Raw genomic sequence first — 24,222 nt, 5'->3', positions numbered from 1 at the left:
AGGATCAAGAATACATTTCGTTGCACTGTACTTGTATGTGTGTAATGACAATAAATTGAATCAAATCAAATACAGGGCATGTTTAACCCACCTAACAAGGTATGACAACTCAGTCAGGATCAAACCACAGTCAAAAGGAGTCAATTTGCATTGGGCCAAATAGGAAGTCTACATTCGCTCTGGAGCCAGCGTTCCAGCAAGACGAGGGAAATTAACACTCGAGACAAGGTCATAAATGAAAATAAGTATGCTTTATGTTCAGCTATATTAGCCTGGCTAATAGAAAAAAATTGAATAAATGGCAAAATAGACAACAAAAATAAAACTTTAACAATAACAGCAATGAATTTCAGGCAAATACACAAATACACCCAAACAGAATTAGCTACTCAGGCAATGACAAGAGTTTAACTTAGTTCAGTGTCCGTGTGGCTGAATATTCCGTTAATGGGAACGGGGTGCAGGAGGCGATGAAAATGAAGGAACCAAATCGGAGACACCTGGGGAAAAAAAGAACCCAGAGGAAAAAACCTGACCTTGCAAAGACAAGGCAAAGCAACGATTAGTCATTAACAGCCACTGTAATACTCTCAATATTCACATTTAACACAGTAACATGACTCCGGCAGTAGTCTAAATCATTTAATATTCTGTGTGATTTCAAGTAATTAATGACTGAGAACCTCCACATATATATGAAGAGTTTGATTACAATTCATTTTAGTAGCGATGAATGATTGAATCTATTTTTTTATTCTATTGCCTGTATGTAAGATTAGTTTTGTATTGACTTCAGAGGCTGTCATATGTTGATTAACTCACTTTCTTGTCTATTTTTGACAGTTTCAATGTGAAAAATAACTTTAATTTTAAAATGCTATAAGATGCTATGTGAAACTTTAAAAGAGAAAATAGTGGTTCTCATCTTGCCACTTTTTTTTAAAAAGAAAACTATAAATTAATCTAAATGGATTTAAAGCGTTTTGGAACCAAACTCTTCATGGTCTTTTCTTCTAAACACACAGTTATCAATACAGCACTTGCAATGAACTTCTGTCTCTCAACGTGGGTTTTGAATTGTGCAGGTAACTGCTATATTATAATATTGAATTATAGTTTGTTTTTGCAATGTAGCATGCAAATCTGAGAATATGCTAAATAAAGGTAAAGTATGCAGATACAGCCATTGGAGACTCCTTCCGGATCATCGCTAGCAGCTTCCGAGTTGGTGTCTCTACAGTCTGCATGATCTTTGCAAGGTGCAGAGGAATAGCTGCAGAGTCTTGGTCAGGTTGCAGCTAATAATTCTGCCAGAGAGGCCATCCGGGTCAGGGACAGGTAATGGCTCACTTTTTTGCCGAGGGAGCAGTCCCGTGGCCAGAGATGGCAAAAGTACACACATCCCTTACTTAAGTAGAAGTACAGATACTCATGTTTAAAAATACTCTGGTAAAAGTTGAAGTACTGACTTAATTTTTTACTCAAGTAAAAGTAAAAAAGTACGAGCTCTAAAATATACTTAAGTAAAAAGTAGCCATTACTACTACCTGCTTTAGCCTGTATCCATGAACAACTGCTATAGAGAACACAGGCAGACAAAAGTGAGTTACATTGTTAATTATACTGAAATGCAAACAAGAGTGAAAGTATCATTATAATTCACACCTCACCTAGTTTACCAGATGACAGATTAATAGGCCTAGTGAAAATATTATAAATCATTACTGCTCAAATTGGCAACTTTCTAGATAATCCTATTCGCTGGCTTAAACAATTTGTGCTAAAGACTGAATATTAAAGTGTGTGCCAACAGCACGAACAGCACTAGCAACATCCCTTTAACAAAACTGAAAAAATTGGAGAGAAAAACTTAAAAACAAATAACAGGCAAGCAACACTACATTAAGTTATTGTGTGTGTTTGCCGGTGAGTGTATGTGTGTGTTCTTTTTCTGGTCAAAAAAGATGCGAAGTGTGAACAATGAACAACATCTAACTAACACGCTAGCAAAATATGAATTCATGATAACATTACAGACTTAGCAAACATAGAAAATAGACTATAATTACGGAAATATTTTTAACACCGACAATTTCAAACATCTCCCGAATATATGGCCATGGGTGATTAGGAATGCAGACATCCCAACCTGCAAAAAGTCATTTCAGGGAGGTGTCCCGAAGACCCCCCCCCCCCCCCCATAAAAAAATGAAGGACAAGGATATGACAATTCACCACAGAACTGCACTTTCCTTGTGTAGCGAAATACAGTTGAATATAACAACAATGAATGAATAAAATAACTATTTACACACACTGCAAATGTAGTAGGCCTAGGCCTATTTCCTACATCATATGCCTTTTACTTTTCTTGCAAGCTTTCATTTTATATGTAGATTAATTTTACTATTTATATAAGCTGCTTATTCTATTTATACTTTTATCCCAAGAGCCATCATAGAACTGAACAATCATACACCCCTACCACCCAGTCAGCACAGTTGCACTTTATAGATAGGGGCTTTTATGCAATGGGACTTCAGAGTAATGTTGGATGCCCTGTTATTGTTTTATATTTTTATACTTTATTTATTGTGTGAGTGTGTATATGAAAGTGAGTATTGTTTTAGAGGATGCACAAGCAAATTTAGTTGTATGGTACTACTGCACAATGACAAATAAAATCTCTTCTCCCCCCCCTCTCCCTCTCTCTGTCTCTCTCTCTCTCTCTCTCTCTCTCTCTCATGTAAACTGCTTTTATTTACATTCCATTGCCATTTTAAATATGTCTAAGGTGTTTTCACGTATCCGACCTGAATAATATGCGAATGAAATCAAATAAAACTTGATGAACTCACCTCAACATGTCTTTACAATCATTTAACCCAGATATACACTGAACAGAGTGTTCAGTTCGGGACTAGGGAGAAGAGATAAAAGCCCGCCCACACTGACAATTGATTGGTTGATTTACCGAAACGGGCCAATCAGGATGCTCTCTGTATTACCTGCACTTCACGAGGCACACACGCAGACTAGCACAAACACACACACGCAAGGTCTCGCGCTCCCTCTCTGCTGTGCGCGCGCTACATGTGTTGAGTCTCTGTCTCGCATGCGCGCTCTTGATCTCTCGCTCTAGATTCCGGGATATTTTAACTCATTTGCGGGCATCAGGGAGCCGCTATCAATATGCGGGAGACTCCCGGAACTTACGGGAGACTTGGGATGTCTGACTCACCTAAAAACCAATAAACCAACAGGCTTCTTGTTTAAAAACAGCGCGCATGACAAAAAATAATACAGATTAAAGTAACAAGTCTGGTTTGAAAATGTAAGAAGTAGAAAGTACAGATATTTGGTTAAAAGTGTAAGAAGTGAAAGTAAAAAGTTGTCGGAAAAATAAGTAGTGAAGTAAAGTACAGATACCAAAAAATCTACTTAAGTACAGTAACGAAGTATTTGTACTTCGTTACTTACCATCTCTGCCCGTGGCAGCCAACAGAATAGTTTTTGTTCATTAAATACTGTGCTGTTTATGTTCTTTATGTTTAGCTCCTATAATTATTCCCATCCTATTGTCTTTTCTTTTGATTTCCACACTTTATATATTGTAAATAATCACATCTTTTCAACCTCTCCTGTAAATTTTGCTATCTTTTTTATCCTTAACGTGTGTAAATCCATCATTTTTTTCATGTTTAGATTGTTATAGTTTTTGAATGGAGCAATGAATCTCTCACATAACACTGTACAACAACACTGGTCCAATCACAAATCATTTTTTTTACTATACTATTGTGAGTGTATTTGCAATAGGATATAATTAAAGTGAATGTACAAATGTTTTCCATAATTATTTTAATTAAGGAAGAGCTCATCCTCGGATCGTGGAGGCGGCGGTGGGGCTACACGACGGGTCCGGAGTGCTTTTAGGAGCTGCCGCTCCACCTCTGATGGCTTCTCCAGGCCTTCTCTGAGCTCTTCTTCCTGGTGGTGCTGTATCAAATGATAACACATTTTGTACAATGAGAAGGCATAAAAGGATTAAACTAATTCACAAGCCGTCAGTGTTGTGAGAGGCTTACTGTAAATATAATATAAGAGAGGACCCAGGCTCACTGCCATCAAAAGAAGTACATGCATTTACAATAATTAATAATTTGTTGTTATTGGAATAAAGTGAAACAATTTAAATATTTTCTAAGAAATGTTTTTTCTTCACTTAAGAAAAATTAATACATTTATATGAAACAGTAATAATTTTCACTAGACTTTTGTCATTTTTATCTTTTTATTTCTCTAAAATGTTCCTCCAGTACCTTCTGGTTCTAAAAATCCCTGGATTACACAACAGTAATAAAAGAAGTAGGCTAATAAATGATACATTCATTTTAAAGATGATACAATTAGCCGCAATAAGTCGCAAAACAATAGGCTTGTTTGAGATGAGCAAAATCTGTGCAGAACTGATCACCGGTGATCACCGCGAGATGCATGCCGGTTAGAAAAGTGTCTGAGTTACATCCGCCTTGCTCTGATGCTGATGCCGTTCACTGTTCCTGATTCCGACGGATGGTGGTTTACGGTGCACACATGCGCGAGGGCCCGAACATCGCTACTTGCAGCTTTAATTTAGATTCTTTCTGTGCACTCTGAAATAATTCTTTAATTGTTAGTTGGACTTTCAATTCTTTAAGATCTTCAACAAGTTTAGTTCTCTCACTACTATATGCCTCACAATGTAGTAACACATACTCCACTGTTTCTGTTCGCCCCACAGTGCTCATACCCACTTGTCTCACTTTTCCCTATCAGGTGCAAATGTTGGTTTAGTCTAGTTTGACCAATACGTAGCCTAAATATAATAGTGTCATCTTTTCTGGTTCCATATTTACTCCTTTCACTCCCTACCTTGTCTTGGATACTAAAATGGTGTCTTCCTTTTAACAATTCTTAAAACAGCTTTCTTTATTATACACTTCGCTTCAGCTTTGTTTAGCGGTATTTTGATATCAACTTCATTCTTCTTTAATCCCTCCCTTGCCATTTTTTCCACCATCTCATTCCCTTCCACTCCTACGTTAGCTGGTACCCATATAGATGTAATATATACGTATCTAGCGGATTAATTCTGTGTAGGATCTGTAGTTTGTCATACAGGGTTTCTTGTCTAGCTTCTGATTTACCACATTTTAAACTGTACATTGCTTAAAAATAATCCGAGCATATGACTACATTTTTTATATTGGATTCTTCCACCCACATCATTGCCATTAATATTGCCACTAGCTCTGTACTGAAACAGAATTAAAAAGCCTTTTAACAATGTATTGACCCATGTGAGATATATATATTGCTGCTGTATTTCCTGATTCTGGATTTTTGGACCCATCTGTGAATATCTGGACACTGTCATTATACTTCTGGTTCAAATAATTGTTCACTGCTACTTCCAAAGGTAAACGTATAACATAGAATACTCTCCTTTTCTATTGTATCATTTAACCTGGCTACCACCATTCTTTCCATTAATTTAACATGTTTGCCTAACCCTTTGAGGTGCCTGTTTCAACTCATAAATGTTCATTCAACACGTCACCGTCAGGCATTCTTTGGATAAGTATATTAGGATTCTTACTCATACTTTGGTCTCTCCACATTCTCATATCTTCTGATATGTTACTGTTACTATGACTCTTTAAAAAAGCATCTGCTAGCTCCTCCGCCTTTTCTTCATTAGTTATGACAAACTTATCTCCTTTATGTAAAGCTGCGACACCTTTATATGGATCCCTCCCATCTTTCTAATCATATTCCACAATTCACTAATGTCAGAACTAATGTCTGTCATGATTCTGCCTGCTCTTGTCTTGATTTTCTGGTCTAGGGGCAGAATCATGACAGACCCACGTGTTTTATGTGGAGAGGATCATATTATGGTCAATCAGGACATAATATGCGTTCTCTCCTGTCTCGTCATTTGGCCCTGCCCCTCTCGTTTCTAGTATTGCTCTCCTCCTGTGTCGCATTACCCACACCTGCCTATCGTTATCCCCTTTGTTAGTCTCCCTATATAATACCCTCTTGTCTATTGTCTTGTGCTCGTTCGTTGTACATGTTTCATGCTTTTTGCCATGCCATGGAGTCTTTGTCATTGATAGTCTAGTCAAGTCAGTGTGAGTGTTTTGTTTTGTTAGTCTAGGTGTTTTTGTAGTTGTAGTTCTTGTCAAGTGTTAGTCTTCAGTTTATTGTGTTCCCGGTTTACCCCCTCGCGGGTTTTTGTTTTGTTCCTGTTTATTATTTATTAAAATCCTGTTTAAACCCTGTTTCGCTGCCTGCACTTGGGTTCTCTTTCCGCGATCCTGACAATGTCGCCAATTTCATCACAAAAATTCCTCCAGTAATTTATTTTATTTACCCTATTTACTCTTCTCACTACTGCCTGTGCTCGTTTATATGCTATAAAGTCATCAAATGAGTATGTTAATTTCACTTTTTTAATGCTTTATTTCTAATTTTAATTACTTCACTACATCCAGGGTACAGCCTTTTTCTTCCTTAATTTTTTCCTAGTTTTCTAAGCTGTACCACAAAGAATCATACTTATTTCTATTATTCAGCTCATCTATATCTCCTTTTACTTCCATGCCTGTCATTTTGATTTCACATAACTCTTTGAACTTGCACATGTGCTTGGGAGCGCTGAGAGTGAAAGAGAGGGATAGATTGTGAGAGCAGCATGGCCGCGATTTCTGAACACCAATAAAAATCATCTTTAAGAGGCACAAACTTAACGCAGCTATTCTATAAATAGAAACGGATACTTGCAAGCTCAGTGCTAGATGTGTATCCGTATGCGCTTGGAGAGATGGAAAGGTTCAATTGGTTTCAGGATGCGTTCTTGCTGGAAAAGTGCCGGCCTCGTGGCAGGCCGCAGTCCATTGTTCCTTCTTCCCCAGGGGAAAGGCGGTCTTCGAAGATACACCACAAACTGGTTTCTGGTCAAGGCAGGTATGTAGGAAGAGGTCAAAAAGCGAAAGAGAGGAGTTGTCTTTTCAAGATGTGAGGATGTCATGCCCTACCGATGTGACTGACCCAATCAGAAGAGGGCACTTTTGGAGGGAAAGTAAATTGTCTTCGTCTTCCAGGACTTGTTTTGCATTTGGAAGCTGATGTCCTCTAAGAAAACTTCTAAGAAGTGGATAAATTTAATATAGAAATAATAACCCAAAACACAACAAACATTAACATTAATCTCATAGACCCCAAACATGATCTACATATCATCTTGGTTAAATGAGTTACTGCAAATCTAGTTATTCCAGAAGTTATATACATTCATTCAAACTACTTTGGGTGAATGTTTAAGACAGACATTTGTCTTGATACTTGATAAAAACTCACAGGCTATATGACGGACTGAGAATAACAGGGTCTTTGTTAAAATATATTTATAAAGAAGTAAAACGCTGAAATACAGCATTCAATCACCTTTACTAGTACTAATAATAATACAGAAAAACATGACTTCCTGAATTGTCTCTCCCTCTTCTGAATCCGCCTCTTTTTAGTGGGCATCTTGGCTTCAAACAATACCCAACATAGTGATAGGATTTAGGCATTTAACCGTTTAGAATAAAATAATTAATGTGATGCATTGCTTCCATCATTCATTCTTCTTGCTAAAACGAAATGTGAGAAACTAACTATCAGCAGACATGTAGCTTAGTTTGCCTAATGCCTACCTACCAAAATAAATAGTAGCAGGCTGCTTGTCTGCAAGCTATCTGTCTTATTATTTAGGCTAAACGTGGCAAACTCAGCCTGAATTTATGAAGATTTTAATTCATTTCATAAAACTTGATGATGATGATCGTTCGTTTGTTATACAACACAAACTCACCTTTTCTAACAACGTTAGGGTGGCCATTTCCATAACACCAAAAAGGAGGACACTTTGCAGCATTTAGTGAGGCAAGAATAATTGCATAGGACTCTGGTGTACTCGCAACTACAGTACAATTTTGTGCATCATATCGACGGTATCAAGATACAGTGATTCTGAAACAACCTACTCTATTCATTGCAAGACAATTTTTTGAAAAAAGATTTGACCTAAGCCTAAGGGAAGATGTTCCTGCAGCTCGTCGGTTACTTTTGTTTTTCTGTGCTGGCATGTCGCATGTCCCTTGACTACTAACGTCCACTTCACAGCGACATCCATGAAAAGTGTCTCTACTGCTTTTTTATATAAAGTTGTGCTCTTTTGTCCATTCCGGATTAAATGTGGTCTGACGTTTCAGCAAGTTACCGTTATGATGTGACGAAGCCTGCACGTGGACTCCACTTCCACGTCGTGAAGGCTTGTTTACGTTTTAACCAATGATATATCAGATATTCATTTGATACCTCTTTCAGCCAATCATTTGTTTGACCGGAGATCTTACGGCATCAGACGCTATGCTGCTGCGTCCCAATAAATGTTCTAAAGCGGGTTTTGTTTAGGCCGATTCAGCACAACTCCAAAAAGGAAGACAAATGAGTGTCCGGTTTGAGGCTGCCCCAGACGCCATAGACAACGTTGAGTCGTATCACCTGACAACCGCGACAATCTTCTTCTAGGGCCACTCATGCAGTCTCAGCTCAGGTGCCGGTGTTGTGCCAAGAAATGCACCTACAATAACTCGGCTGACCGATTGGCTGTCTAACCCATCCCCTCCCCACACCTAATCCTAACCCCACCCCTAACACCTAATCCTTACCCTAACCATTGTGGGGAGGGAGGGTGCATAATCTGGCAGGGGTGCATTTCTCGGCATAACACCGGTCGCGTGCAGGGCTGCAGCCATGTAAACAGAGTTTATCCTTCCCCTTCTGACTTTCACTTTAGTTGCCCGAATACGGAAGTGAATGAGGCTTTTCGTGTTTTTTTTATCTAGACGTATGTGAAATTCTGCATCCATTGTATGATTTATTTATTTTCCACCTCGGAAGGGCAACGTGAGTCGAGAATGGGCAGTTGCCCGGGCAACCTGAGCACGTCCCTGTCAACAGGAATACCTGTAATTACCTCCTCAACCATTTCCTTCTCTCCTCAATAGTACACGTCACTTTTTGTCCAAGAAAAGATTTAATTCCTGAATCAACTTCTGCTGTTTACTATCCATAAAAAAGACAATCAGTCTACCTTCTCGTAGCATTTTTGCATTCTCAATGACCGTCTTCCTCAATGGTTTTGTAAGTTTTAACAGATTTAAGACATTTAGTTCCTTTGACATAAACTTTACCATTACCTTATACTCCTCCTTCTTTCATCTAGATCTTCTCTCTCGCTTTCTGTTCCCGATGTTTGACTCCAATCTTTCCTTCTTTAAAATACAATTAGAGAAAGCGAGCTAGCAAACTACTGACAAGAAGGACAGGATCATGACAATATATTTGTGGGTACATTTGGCATTTGAAGATTTTATTTTTGTCAAAACAAAAGCATGACGTTACAGTACATAACCTTTAAATAACCTATACATATGAATTACTATCTGGCAAATCTAGGTTTGACAGTGTGTTGGATGTTTTAAACTTTTATTGTATTTTTACCTTTACTGGGTGTGGCGAGGGGAGCGTCTTCTCCTTCCTTTCCCGTTGAACCTGTGTTACACTGGGTAACATGGTTGACAGTTTGGCCTGTTTAACATTAAAGCATAAAACTACTGAAGAACAATGACAAATGATTTTCCCAGTAACGGCTCTAGGGCCATTATATTCCCACAAATCTTCAGGAACTTGCAAATGCATTGGTGGAAGAGAGGACAACCCATATGAAAATGAATCATGCTTTTATAATAAAACTGTAGTAATCATGTTTTTTGGTCTACTGATGCAGACCGAAGACCAAAGAGAAGCACTTTTACTTCATCGAGTGATATAGTCCACTCATCCATATTATAAAATGCATCAGTGGCAAAATGGTATAAATAGGCACGATAATACTCATGCACTGGCAGTAAACCATCTGGACATGTTTTATAAGGCAGCCTTGCTTCTGATCTGCTTGTCAACCAGTTTTTATAAGGACGGTTATATGAAGTGTTTGCTTGTGATAAAAATAGTGAGGCCTTAATGTCATGTGTGTTTATCATGTTTTTATGTATTTTAATTAGCAACTGAAACTATTTTTCACAAATAAAAATGTATATGCATCTTATATGCATATTAAATGTGACATTGAAAAGCACACGTATGTACACTCACATACACATTATACAAAAAGACATATGATTATGACCATATTTGATATGTCTATCAAATATGATGATGAATCAGATGAATCAAATTTCAAATCAATCACATTGATTTCATACATATATACTGTTATGTCAAAGGCTGTCATATCTGTTTTCATAAGGTCACTCATGCTGGTCCATATATAGCCATTGCTTAGTGTGCAAGATAACTTCAATATAAGTTTGGATGAGAGCAAGAGGAGCTCGGAGACCGGAGAAGATACAACTTGTGGTAAGATGCTGAAGTACCTTTCAATGCGTAACGTAGTTTGAATAGACCCTACACATTGTGCATAAAAAATATTATATCTTGTTTGACCAATGACATCTAAATGTAATCTATGTGTACCTGAATTACTTGACAGGGCTGTGGACTTTTAATCTTATTCCAAGGAGCTGCAAGGTAGTTAACACTTAAGTTGTATTACTGCTTTGAAGATGTATGTGAATTATTTTTTTGCAGGATGCTTATAGTCTTTAATAATTGAGTCAAGAGAATCAAGAGAGTATTTGTCACATTGTTATATTAATCAACTACAGTATATAGTCATTTACATGTATGTGGTAAAGAAAAATACACTCAAAATTAGGGTGATATGTCATAGAACAACTATTATGGGTCTAATGATTCCATGAAGAACCTCTCTATTTCAGAAGAGGCTCTTTGTTGTGGAAAATATTTTGTTTAAACTATAAAATGTAAGAACAAAATCTTGTTGTAAAATCCTTTGAGTGAATGGTTATTTTGGAGTCTATGTCATCACTCTTTTGTTTCCCAGTTTAAATAAAACCGCCACCATGAGTACGGACGCGGAGATGGCCATTTATGGCAAAGCTGCCATTTACCTCCGTAAGCCTGAGAGGGAGAGAATTGAGGCTCAGAGCAAACCTTTTGATGCTAAGGCTGCCTGCTATGTGACTGATGCCAAAGAGCTGTACGTCAAAGGATTAATCAAGAGCAAAGATGGTGACAAAGTCACTGTTATTGTGAATGATACCAAGGAGGTAAAATATCCATATTTCTTAAAACAAAGATAATCATTACAAAGTACAAACCTAATGTCTGCTGAATTACTTAAATAGGAGAAAACTGTTAAAGAGGATGATGTCTGCCCAATGAATCCTCCCAAGTATGACAAGATTGAGGACATGGCCATGATGACCCATCTCAATGAACCCTCTGTGCTGTATAACCTCAAAGAGCGTTACGCAGCCTGGATGATCTATGTAAGTTTAGCAGAAAGTACATTTAAATGTTAATACGACTGTGACGCTGCAATCGGATGGTTTCTCTGTTTGTTTCAGACCTACTCAGGACTCTTCTGTGCTACTGTGAACCCATACAAGTGGCTTCCAGTGTATGATTCAGAAGTGGTCGCTGCCTACAGAGGCAAAAAGCGTATGGAGGCCCCACCCCACATCTTCTCTGTCTCTGACAATGCCTATCAGTTCATGCTCACTGGTAAGAGCTTCACTTTAAATGGAAAGGTCATTCTTATTTGTGGAATTATGTTTTTTTTTTATAAAACAATTATCTAAACAAAATTACCATTCAATTTATAGACAGAGAGAACCAGTCTGTCCTGATCACGTATGTATTTACTTTTATGAAATGTGTATTATTGTTATAAATTACTCTCATCAAACTTTTACATGTCTTATCATGTTCTGTCTGATAATCATCTCTTATAAACCAGTGGAGAATCTGGTGCTGGAAAGACTGTGAACACCAAACGTGTCATTCAGTACTTTGCCACAGTTGCAGTGCATACTGACAAGAAGAAAGAAGCTGTCAACCAAATGAAGGTGTGATACAAAAAGTGATGTAGTTAATAAATAAAAATAAAAATCTCTATTAATATTATTATTATACATTTTTCTTAATATATTACCTTCTTAACTTCACAGGGATCTCTTGAGGACCAGATCATTGCTGCTAACCCTCTGCTTGAGGCTTATGGTAATGCCAAGACTGTGAGAAATGACAACTCCTCTCGTTTTGTAAGTTTTATATTCCTACAGTACAATTACTTGTCTTTTAAGTTTTTTTAAATAAATATTTATTGTGAAAGGCGTTTTGCCACAAAAGCAAGTAAAACTTTTTTTATTTTTTATATTTGAACAGGGTAAATTCATCAGAATTCACTTTGGCAATTCTGGAAAACTGGCTAGTGCTGATATTGAGACATGTAAGAGACAGTGAATAACAATTTCAAATCTAGCAATTGTTTGAATACTACTAAGCACTGAATTTCTTGACCAGACCTTCTGGAGAAGTCTAGAGTGTCGTTCCAGCTTTCAGATGAGAGAGGCTACCACATCTTCTACCAGATGATGACCAACCACAAGCCTGAGCTGATTGGTAGGTCATTCAGAACTTTAAAATGGTAGATAATGTTGTAAAATACTCAACAATGCACTTTGTATTTTACAGAAATGACGCTCCTCACCACCAACCCCTATGACTTTCCCATGTGCAGTCAGGGTCATATCACAGTGGCAAGCATTGATGATAAAGAGGAGCTGGATGCCACTGATGTGAGTCAATATTATTTGATGAAGGCAATGATAGTCTAAATATCTATGGCAGGTGCTATGGCTTATACCTTTCTGTGAATTCCAGAGTGCTATTGACATTCTGGGCTTCACTCATGACGAGAAAATGAGCATCTACAAGTTCACTGGAGCTGTGCTGCATCATGGTAACATGAAGTTCAAGCAGAAGCAGCGTGAGGAACAGGCTGAGCCTGATGGCAACGAGGGTGAGACTTTATTAGTCTATTGGCATGTCGAAAATGGTCATGGCATTCAATTGTATTAATTTTCTTTTTCAACCACAAAACTACAGAGGCTGACAAAGTCGCCTACCTTTTGGGCTTGAACTCTGCTGAAATGCTGAAGGCTTTGTGCTACCCAAGAGTGAAGGTCGGAAATGAGTATGTGACCAAAGGTCAGACTGTGCCACAGGTATGTATTAACATGCAAACAGCTACATTGTAAACATGAAAATTATTATGGAAATTATAAATATTGTCAGATTAAATGTACACTCTATTCTATCTCCAGGTGTACAACTCTGTTAGCGCTCTGGCAAAATCTATCTATGAGAGGATGTTCTTGTGGATGGTTGTTCGTATCAACCAGATGTTGGACACAAAACAAGCCAGACAGTCCTACATTGGTGTGCTAGATATCGCTGGCTTTGAAATCTTTGATGTAAGAATGATTCTCTTATCTCCATTTAAAGTTGACTGATTCATATCAAAGTCCATTTACGGAAGACTTGCCACTCGGCGGCCATGTTTGCGATGCCTCTGGGCAACTATTTACATCATAGGAAGTTCCCAGCTAAGCTTAAATTGCGCCAAAAAAAATTTGTTTTAGATATCGCCTTATCTACTGTGCCTGTAAGTGCCTCACGAGAGCCCCGCCCCCTGAAAAATCTTTGTTCATATCCAGTTTCTTTCTCTCTCTCTCTCTCTCTCTCTATCTCTCTCTCTCTCTCTCCAGTACAACAGTATGGAGCAGCTGTGCATCAACTTCACCAACGAGAAACTGCAACAGTTTTTCAACCACACCATGTTTGTGCTGGAGCAAGAGGAGTACAAAAAGGAGGGCATAGTTTGGGCATTCATTGACTTTGGCATGGACTTGGCTGCTTGCATTGAGCTCATTGAGAAGGTTTGCAAAGGTTTCTACATTTCTTCATGTAAATCATATGAAATTCAAATAAAAAAAATATTTGCATTTGTTTACAAACAGCCCATGGGTATCTTCTCCATCCTTGAAGAGGAGTGTATGTTCCCCAAGGCCTCAGACGTAACGTTCAAGAACAAGCTGTATGATCAGCATCTTGGCAAGAGTAATGCTTTCCAGAAGCCAAAGCCTGTCAAAGGCAAGCCTGAGGCCCACTTCTCTCTTGTTCACTATGCTGGAACTGTGGACTACAACATTACTGGCTGGCTGGACAAGAACAAGGATCCACTGAATGAGTCTGTTATCCAGCTGTACCAGAAGTCTTCTGTCAAACTGCTGGCTACTTTCTACCCACCTGTTGTTGAAGGTAATTTAAAAAACCTACTGCTTTAATAGAATAATGTTTCTGATTAATCAAACACTAAATTAGTTTTGCACAGATTTCTTGTCACTATATTATAAGTGTTTGTCTTTAACCTTTTTAAACAGAGGCTGGCAAGAAGGGAGGCAAGAAGAAGGGTGGTTCCATGCAGACTGTGTCTTCTCAGTTCAGAGTAAGTAGTTGTCCAACATTATAAAAGTAAATAATGATAGAATTAATGATGAATGATAACGCTGAAACTGTCGGCGATGGTACAGGAGAATCTTGGCAAGCTGATGACCAATTTGAGGAGCACTCACCCTCACTTTGTACGTTGTTTGATTCCCAATGAGTCGAAGACTCCAGGTAAAATCATAAAGCACTAACATATGAAGAGTTTGGTTCCGAAATGAGATAAAAATACTTTTTTTGTGCTAATTTGTATTGTGCATTCATACTAATTTTAAATCAAACTGCAGTCGGTTCGTTTTGATTTAAGACATAATAAGTCAAAAATAATTAAACTTAAACACAAAAAACATAATACAAACATGATTTTTGAACATTTAAAAAAATGTAGTTATCTAATTTTGAAATCAAACTCTTCATATATTCTGATATTAAAAGGACACACAGAGGTGTTGTTCATCTACCAAACTCATGCCATCTACTGTTTTTATAGGACTCATGGAGAACCACCTGGTTATCCACCAGCTAAGGTGTAACGGTGTACTGGAGGGTATCAGAATCTGCACAAAGGGCTTCCCCAGCAGAATCGTCTATGCTGACTTCAAACAGAGGTAAATGGGACCATGAAAATATTGTTTCCTGTTTGAGGCGTATCTTCACTGAATCAAAGATGTAAAGCAGTTTGATTCATCCACAGATACAAGGTGCTGAATGCCGGTGTTATCCCCGAGGGACAATTCATGGACAACAAGAAAGCTTCAGAGAAACTCCTGGGATCCATCGATGTTAATCATGATGAGTACAAATTTGGACACACAAAGGTACACATTCTGCTTTACGATTATCTGTTTTTCAGAAATCATGATGTTTAGTGTAAACTATAAGGGTTGGTTTCCAGGACTGGGCATCTTAATAGTCCTAGAATAAAATAAATGTTAGAGCTGTCCAAACTGAAAACAACTTTCACAGATATATCTTAAAGTCCCCTGTGGTCAATAATTGTATCACTTAAAACTGATCGTTCTCCATCAAAATTATATATTCAAAACATCTTTCCAGTGAAATAGCTTGAATGTAACTCAGCACCTCTGCTTCATTTAGTATACGCAGATACAGTAATATGCAAATTAGCTCTGTCTCCACTCAATGAACTCCAGACGCTGTTTAAACTGAAGTCAATCTGAGGGCTGACACAGCAGTGTAGCGATTGTTTCAGCTGGAATCTATGCGCCATCTTTGCATAATTATGCATAATTCTTTTGATCCACGGGGGTCAAATGAGTTGATGTAATTCGTTACAGGTTCATTAACTGGAGAAGTTTCAAACTGCATTTTTAAACTGTCTTTGATAAACTGCAATAACCTTAAATAACCAATAGCATTTTGATTATGGCATAAAGTCACAACGTGTCTCGTTTCGTAAGACTGTGTCCTTTTGTCCTCCGGAGGTGTCATCCTCTAGAGGATGCGGTATATGGAGGATTCTCAACTTAGAATTAAACGAGATCTCCTTAGGACATACTGGCAGAAAAGGAAACAGGAAGTACCACATTGCTATGACAATACGTTTCACTGGTACAAATGTGAAATTAATAAAAACATAATTTCTTCATGATTTTAAGAGGTAAAAAGTTGGTTACTTTCTACCCCAAACAATCCCAGAAGAGTTAATCAAATATTAAATGTATTGCCACACTTGTATACCAATTTACTATATCTGCCTGCTAAGATTTAAAAACGTGACACAAATTGTAAACTGTTCACATTTAAACACCACATAGCCTATTTGATTGAATGTGCAGCTTCTGTCATTATTCAACACACGGTTATTTAACACACGTCCATCACAAGTGCCAGGCTGTCAGTTTTAAATGCTTATGTCTTCTAAATGGGAATTTTGTCAGTGCGTAGGAGCCAATGGTGGACGAAGTACACAAACCATGTACTTGAGTAAAAGTAGAGATACCCAAGGTAAAATATTACTCAAGTATAAGTAGAAGTGCTGCCTTTAAACTTTCACTTGAGTAAAAGTACAAAAGTATTTGCCTTCAAATGTCCTCAAGTATCCAAGTACTATGATTTGTTTTTATGGCTATAATGTCCTATTATCATTTTTGTCACAAGACTCTTGCTTTACTCAGTCTACGTGAAGACTCTAATGTCACACTTGGCACACCAATCTATTAATAAAACAACATTAGTTAGTCAGACAGACACTGATGTCTATTTAAATTTTCATAAGCCCAAAACCTTGAAGCCAAACAACTTCCTTCAGAACAAAATTAAATAACAGGACTTGAGAGCCGGCAGTTTCGGTTTAACATTTATTTGTAACAGTTATCCAAGTTTTTACTTAAAATTAAACTTGCAATGGAACAAAAGGATCGTAAAAACAAATATGTACTAAGTGGATTCACTGAACCGTATTACAGCACATTCTCGCTAAGTAATCAGACATTTCTCCAACTTTAATGCTTGAAAGCAGACTGTTGGTTATGTAAGTATATAGCCCATCTTCATTCCTGATAAATGAGACAGGTGCAAAACAAAACAAGTTCAAAACAAAGCGCGCAATGTACTGTGATTGGCGGCTCGTTTTACCAGTTAAGTTTTTACTGACTCATTAATAAAAAGAACGACTGATTTTGAAAATGTAGTAGAGTAAAAAGTAAGATATTTGACTTTGAAATATAGTGGAGTTAAAGTAAAAATCTCCCAAAATTGAAATACTTGAGTAAAGTACAGATACACAAAAAACTACTTAAGTATAGTAACGAATTACATTTACTTCGTTACTGTCCTCCACTGGTAGGAGCATATCAGTAAATTGACGTCCTAATTAAGGCTAATTAATTTTTAATTAAAGGAAATAAATTTCATTTAGATTTTACTGGGACTATAAAGCATATAGAAAACGCCATATAAACATATTATAAACAGCATTAAAAACTTGATTTTCACCACAAGGGATCTTGTTGGGCATGTTTGTAAAAACTACTTAAATGTCTTAATTTAGCAAAAGCATAGTCTTGGATTAAATTTATCTCTGTCCGGGAAACTGCCCCAAAATTTAATTATTCTCTCTATTATTTTGCCTAAATGCAGGTGTTCTTCAAAGCTGGTCTTCTAGGTGTTCTTGAGGAGATGCGTGATGAGAAACTGGCTTCTCTGGTCACAATGACTCAGGCTCTTTGCCGTGGTTACCTCATGAGGAGAGAGTTTGTGAAGATGATGCAGAGGAGGTGAGCATTATGAGAATAATTAAAAATAAACAACTGTAATACAACTCTAATACTGATGTAAATGACATTATATGACTATTCACAGGGAGTCGATCTACACCATCCAATACAATATCCGCTCATTCATGAATGTCAAACACTGGCCATGGATGAAGGTTTACTACAAGATTAAGCCTCTGCTGAAGAGTGCTGAGACTGAGAAGGAGCTGTCAGGTATGAAAGAGGATTATACAAAATGCAAAGAAGATCTGGTCAAGGCTGAAGCTAAAAAGAAAGAGCTTGAAGAGAAGTTGAATTCTCTGATGCAAGAGAAAAATGATCTGCAGCTGCAAGTAGCCTCTGTGAGTATTCTTTATAGAATGCCCATTTATTTGAAATGTATTCATATTTGTTTTAAAAAGGAATCTTTTTTTTCTTCAGGAATCTGATAATCTCTCAGATGCTGAGGAGAGGTGTGAAGGTCTGATCAAGAACAAAATCCAGCTTGAAGCTAAAATGAAAGAGACGACTGAGAGACTGGAAGATGAAGAAGAAATCAATGCTGAACTTACAGCCAAGAAGAGGAAACTAGAGGATGAGTGTTCTGAACTGAAGAAAGACATTGATGACCTGGAGCTCACCTTGGCTAAAGTTGAGAAGGAGAAACATGCCACTGAGAATAAGGTTTGTGTTTTTTATTTGCCGTTACACATTTCTTATAAAATATGAATTGAAAAAAACAAAATCTTATGTTATCTTATATCAGGTCAAGAACCTGACTGAGGAAATGGCATCTCAGGATGAGTGCAATGCCAAGCTCACAAAAGAGAAGAAAGCTCTTCAAGAGTCACATCAGCAGACTCTGGATGATCTCCAGGCAGAGGAGGACAAAGTCAACACCCTGACCAAATCCAAGACAAAACTTGAGCAACAAGTTGATGATGTGGGTAATTGTTCTCAACCAATAAATCAAAATTATGTTTTGCTTACATTTATTTTGAAAACATTGTCTATGTTCTCTCATAGCTTGAGGGTTCCCTGGAGCAAGAGAAGAAGCTCCGTATGGACCTTGAGAGAGCCAAGAGAAAGCTTGAAGGAGACCTGAAACTGGCCCAGGAGTCCATCATGGACCTGGAGAATGAAAAGCAGCAAACTGAGGAGAGGCTAAAAAAGTAATGAAAAAATCATGCTTCAATAAAAAACTGAACTGCTTTCTCGTGAGGTTTCATACATGGTTTTGTTAAATGGCTACAGGAAAGACTTTGAAACAAGTCAGATGCTCAGCAAGATTGAAGATGAACAATCTCTTGGAGCTCAACTTCAGAAGAAGATCAAGGAGCTTCAGGTATTGTTAGACTGTTTGTGACATTGTTTAAAAAGGTTAATTTAATATTATTAAAGCATGTGTCATTATTTGCTCTTGTAGGCTCGCATTGAGGAACTAGAGGAAGAGATTGAGGCTGAGCGTGCTGCCCGAGCAAAGGTTGAGAAGCAGAGAGCTGATCTCTCCAGGGAACTTGAGGAGATCAGCGAGAGGCTTGAGGAAGCCGGAGGAGCAACTGCTTCTCAGATCGAGATGAATAAGAAGCGTGAAGCTGAATTACAGAAGCTTCGTCGTGATCTGGAAGAATCCACCCTTCAGCATGAAGCTACCGCTGCTGCCCTTCGCAAGAAACAGGCAGATAGTGTGGCTGAGCTGGGAGAGCAAATCGACAACCTCCAGCGTGTCAAGCAGAAGCTTGAGAAAGAGAAGAGTGAATACAAAATGGAGATTGATGATCTCTCCAGCAACATGGAGGCTGTTGCCAAAGCAAAGGTTGAGAATTAATTTTTTAGAGGAATATATAAAACATGATTTAGTTTTTCAAACATCTATCGTTTTGTTGTTGTTCAGGGAAATCTTGAGAAGATGTGCCGCACACTGGAGGACCAACTCAGTGAAATCAAGACCAAGAATGATGAGAATGTTCGCCAAATAAATGACCTCAGTGCTCACAGAGCAAGACTTCAAACTGAAAATGGTAACAAAGGAAAAGAGTGTTTAGCAATACATGAATACAGCATATTCAAAGGATTTTTTTAAAGAGTGATTGCAACAAATCTACTTCATAGAGTTTAATAACTGACTTAAAGAGATAAAGCACAATTATTCTAAATCTCACAAGGTGAGTTTGGCCGTCAGCTGGAGGAGAAGGAAGCTCTTGTTTCCCAGCTCACCAGAGGCAAACAAGCCTTCACTCAACAAATTGAGGAGCTTAAGAGACAGACTGAAGAGGAGGTTAAGGTAATATAACAGAAGCATTGGTCCCTCACATTTGTCAATAACTACAAAACAAAGATAGAAGAATCTGACTTGTTCTTCTAGGCTAAGAATGCCCTGGCCCATGCAGTGCAGTCAGCCCGTCATGACTGTGACCTGCTCCGTGAACAGTTTGAGGAAGAGCAGGAGGCAAAGGCTGAGCTCCAGAGGGGAATGTCTAAAGCAAACAGTGAGGTGGCTCAGTGGAGAAGCAAATATGAAACGGATGCTATCCAGCGCACAGAAGAACTTGAAGAGTCCAAGTATGACTATCAAAAGAAATGATAAATACATTTGTTAATAGTATATAAAATTGAATGCTTCGTCTGACTGATGACTTTAAAATACAAAACAGGAAGAAGCTGGCTCAGCGTCTGCAAGAGGCAGAGGAACAAATTGAGGCAGTAAACTCCAAATGTGCCTCTCTGGAGAAGACCAAGCAGAGACTCCAGAGTGAGGTGGAGGACCTCATGATTGATGTGGAAAGAGCAAATGCAGTCGCTGCCAACCTTGACAAGAAACAGAGGAACTTCGACAAGGTAATGTAATTTTGTCATTAGGTTTTCAGAAATAAGATCAACATTTTCAACATTCTACAACTAATAATATTTAATCTGCCCAAAGGTTCTGGCAGAATGGAAGCAGAAGTATGAAGAGGGTCAGGCAGAGCTTGAAGGTGCCCAGAAAGAGACTCGCTCACTCAGCACTGAACTGTTCAAGTTAAAGAACTCCTATGAGGAGACTCTGGATCACCTGGAGACACTCAAGAGAGAAAACAAGAATCTCCAGCGTAAGAACAACATTGTTAAATGCAATATTAACCTTAATGTGTGTTGTCTGGATTGGTAAATATCAGTGAGTATGTGTGCTTTTCATTTTGGGATTGATAATATTTATATCTATTCTGTAGAGGAGATCTCAGATCTGAGCGAGCAGTTGGGTGAGACTGGTAAGAGCATTCATGAGCTGGAAAAAGCCAAGAAAACAGTAGAGACTGAGAAGTCTGAGATTCAGACCGCCCTGGAGGAGGCTGAAGTGAGTATCTGGAGATGAAAGATTAAGAAAGTAGACTTTAGATGAATGCTATCTTTTTGGCAACCTTTTTATACAGGATGTGCCGTGTAATATTTTTTGGAAATCACTGTGCCGTATCAACATTATTGTTTAAATTGCGTGCAATTGTATCTCCATATGTTTGTCCAGTATATGTTATCTGCTTAAACATACCATTAGAATCATTTTAGAAGAACAAATACATTTTTCGGGAAAAAACATAATACATTTTTCAAATTGGTTTGTTAACTGCTGTATTATTTTAACTATTTTAAATGTTGTATTAGTAGACTAGTAATGCAGTTAACTAATGTTAAAGGCTAGGTTAGTATTTTTTCAAAAGGTTCATGTTAATGGAGAGAAGAGAAAAAGTGATCTATATATCCAGTGTGCTGCTTGTATATACTCGCGCCATCTTGTTTTCCTCAATTTACAGGGCACCCTGGAGCATGAGGAGTCCAAGATTCTCCGTGTCCAGCTTGAGTTAAACCAGGTGAAGGGTGAGATTGACAGAAAGATTGCAGAGAAGGATGAGGAGATGGAGCAAATCAAGAGAAACAGCCAGAGAGTCATTGAATCCATGCAGAGCACACTGGACTCTGAAGTCAGGAGCAGAAATGATGCTCTGAGAATCAAGAAGAAGATGGAGGGAGACCTTAATGAGATGGAGATTCAGTTGAGCCATTCCAATCGCCAGGCTGCTGAGGCTCAGAAACAACTGAGGAATGTGCAGGGACAACTCAAGGTATGAATACCATATGCGTTGTAGAATATTATTGAAGTATCTTAGGTAGAGTTTAGACACAGGCTTTTAGAAAAACCAATGATATGTTCAGGATGCACAACTCCACCTTGATGATGCCGTGAGAGGACAAGAAGACATGAAGGAGCAGGTGGCCATGGTGGAGCGCAGAAATACTTTGATGCAGGCTGAGATTGAGGAGCTGAGAGTTGCTCTGGAACAGACAGAGAGAGGCCGCAAAGTGGCTGAACAAGAGCTGGTGGATGTCAGTGAGCGTGTTGGACTGCTGCATTCTCAGGTAACATTTGTTGTATTTATTTATTTATTTAATTTTGAACAGTGATCTCCATTTTATTGTCTTTTTCCATTCTGTAGAACACAAGTCTCATGAACACCAAGAAGAAGCTTGAGGCTGACCTTGTTCAGATCCAGAGTGAAGTTGATGACACTGTACAGGAAGCAAGAAATGCAGAAGAGAAGGCCAAGAAGGCCATTACTGATGTGAGTAATGGAGAGCTACAGATTTAATATGTCCTACCTATTTGAAGCGTAATGTTGTTTTTGCAATCAATTTGAAGTGACAGAATGTCCTTTTGAATTACAGGCTGCCATGATGGCCGAAGAGCTCAAGAAGGAGCAGGACACCAGCTCTCATCTGGAGAGGATGAAGAAGAATTTGGAGGTCACAGTGAAGGACCTCCAGCACCGTCTGGATGAGGCTGAGAATCTGGCCATGAAGGGAGGAAAGAAACAACTTCAGAAACTGGAAAGCAGAGTGAGTATTTCAGAACCAACATAATTCATAAAGAATTTGTCTAGAAGTTGTTATCATCATCATTATTGACAGATGTAGTACATACAATGTAATACCAAGTACCAAAATGACTAACAGGCACTAACCAAATTGTTAATTTCTCTATTACCCTTTATGTTCTTCTGTAGGTTCGTGAGCTTGAGTCTGAAATTGAGGCTGAACAGAGACGTGGAGCTGATGCTGTTAAAGGTGTCCGCAAATATGAGAGGAGAGTAAAGGAGCTCACCTATCAGGTATCTATCTAACCATGTCTATAGATCCAAGTGTAAAAATTAGACGTATTTTATCGTTAATCATTTAAAATCAAATATTTGTATTGTTTGTAGACAGAGGAGGATAAGAAGAATGTCGCAAGACTTCAAGATCTGGCTGACAAGCTTCAGCTGAAAGTGAAAGGATATAAGAGGCAGGCTGAAGAGGCGGTATGTAAAACAAATCCAGATGTTGTCGTTTATTCTTTACTAGAAATTGATACAATAGCAAACTGACTTGCAAAGCATAGTTGCTTACATGTTAAAAAATATTTTTTAAGGAGGAACAAGCCAACTCTTACCTATCCAAGTTAAGGAAGGTGCAGCATGAGCTGGAGGAGTCTGAGGAACGTGCTGACATTTCTGAGTCTCAGGTCAACAAACTCAGAGCCAAGAGCCGCGACTCCGGAAAGGTCAATTGAATTACATTCTACAGGGACTGCGTATATAATTGCATTTACTTAGTTGAAATAACTTCTCTTTTTTATTTAAATGAAAATGTGTATACATTCATACAAGAGAAGCATAGAGACTGCATTCAGATTATGATTAAACATAGTTTACTGACAGTATGTCTAATCTGCATCTTTTTCCTTTAGGCAAAAGAAGAGTGAAACCCTACAACATAAACCTGATGAGAACAACTACTTAAGTCATATAATATGATATTTTTGTAGAATGTCCTTTTACAATAAAAAATCAAGATAAAGACTGTATGTACTTGATTTCTTTTATTTTCTTAAGAAATTGTGTCAAGGCCAGCATACAACTACTGGGACACATTAGAAAATCACTTAAGCACGGCATTGTGTTCAGTAGTTTTAGTTATTAGTACTTAAACCTTTATAATTGTAGGCTAGCTAAACAGCACAGCATTTGACAGACATTGGTCTACAGACTGCAGAATTTGGCTAATAAACTAAAGTGTTGGTTGATGCATTCTATCTAGTCAAGTCAAGTCAAGTCAGCTTTATTTATGTAGCGCTTTTTACAATTTTCATTGTTACAAAGCAGCTGTACAAGAAAAAATGACCAAGTAAAACATAAAAGGTTATGGAATTCAAAACACAGGTCAAATATCAGACACACAATAAATTCCTATATGCAGTGTTAATTAAATAAGACTACCAAATTCTAGCAGCCCCCCCGGCTAGGCAAAACAGTGCAAAACAGTATGCAAACGGTGGCGAGGAACCCAAAACTCCATTGGAGGAGAAAAAAAACCTCGGAGGGAAACCAGGCCTAACCAGGGGATTCCAGTTCCCCTCTGGCAAAAACTGCAGCCTCTGCACAAGCTTGACAGTGCTTGC

At 38.1% G+C, this 24,222-nt stretch overlaps 1 protein-coding gene across 1 annotated transcript; it reads left to right on the top strand.

Moving 5' to 3' along the window:
• The first annotated feature begins 10,460 nt into the window (after window positions 1–10,460).
• Window positions 10,461–23,627, top strand: LOC306891154 (myosin heavy chain, fast skeletal muscle-like). The gene is made up of 41 exons (XM_079451189.1): window positions 10,461–10,518; window positions 10,652–10,689; window positions 11,066–11,291; window positions 11,370–11,513; window positions 11,592–11,748; window positions 11,850–11,877; window positions 11,984–12,092; window positions 12,195–12,287; window positions 12,412–12,475; window positions 12,550–12,648; window positions 12,721–12,824; window positions 12,910–13,048; window positions 13,135–13,253; window positions 13,353–13,502; window positions 13,797–13,967; window positions 14,049–14,349; window positions 14,472–14,536; window positions 14,622–14,709; window positions 15,026–15,143; window positions 15,230–15,353; window positions 17,638–17,774; window positions 17,860–18,115; window positions 18,195–18,437; window positions 18,520–18,696; window positions 18,780–18,925; window positions 19,008–19,098; window positions 19,180–19,569; window positions 19,648–19,774; window positions 19,919–20,037; window positions 20,119–20,315; window positions 20,408–20,591; window positions 20,677–20,842; window positions 20,963–21,087; window positions 21,542–21,850; window positions 21,942–22,145; window positions 22,223–22,348; window positions 22,452–22,622; window positions 22,790–22,894; window positions 22,988–23,083; window positions 23,194–23,325; window positions 23,512–23,627. The coding sequence occupies exons 1-41, from the start codon at window positions 10,474–10,476 to the stop codon at window positions 23,524–23,526; spliced, it is 5,898 nt and encodes a 1,965-aa protein (XP_079307315.1). The 5' UTR covers window positions 10,461–10,473; the 3' UTR covers window positions 23,527–23,627.
• Window positions 23,628–24,222: the final 595 nt, after the last annotated feature.

The sequence above is a fragment of the Barbatula barbatula genome (genome assembly GCF_947034865.1).
Source record: "Barbatula barbatula genome assembly, chromosome: 2".
NCBI lineage: Eukaryota > Metazoa > Chordata > Actinopteri > Cypriniformes > Nemacheilidae > Barbatula > Barbatula barbatula.
The sequence above is the reverse complement of the archived record's forward strand: the minus strand, read 5'-3'. Positions and strand labels throughout refer to the sequence as shown.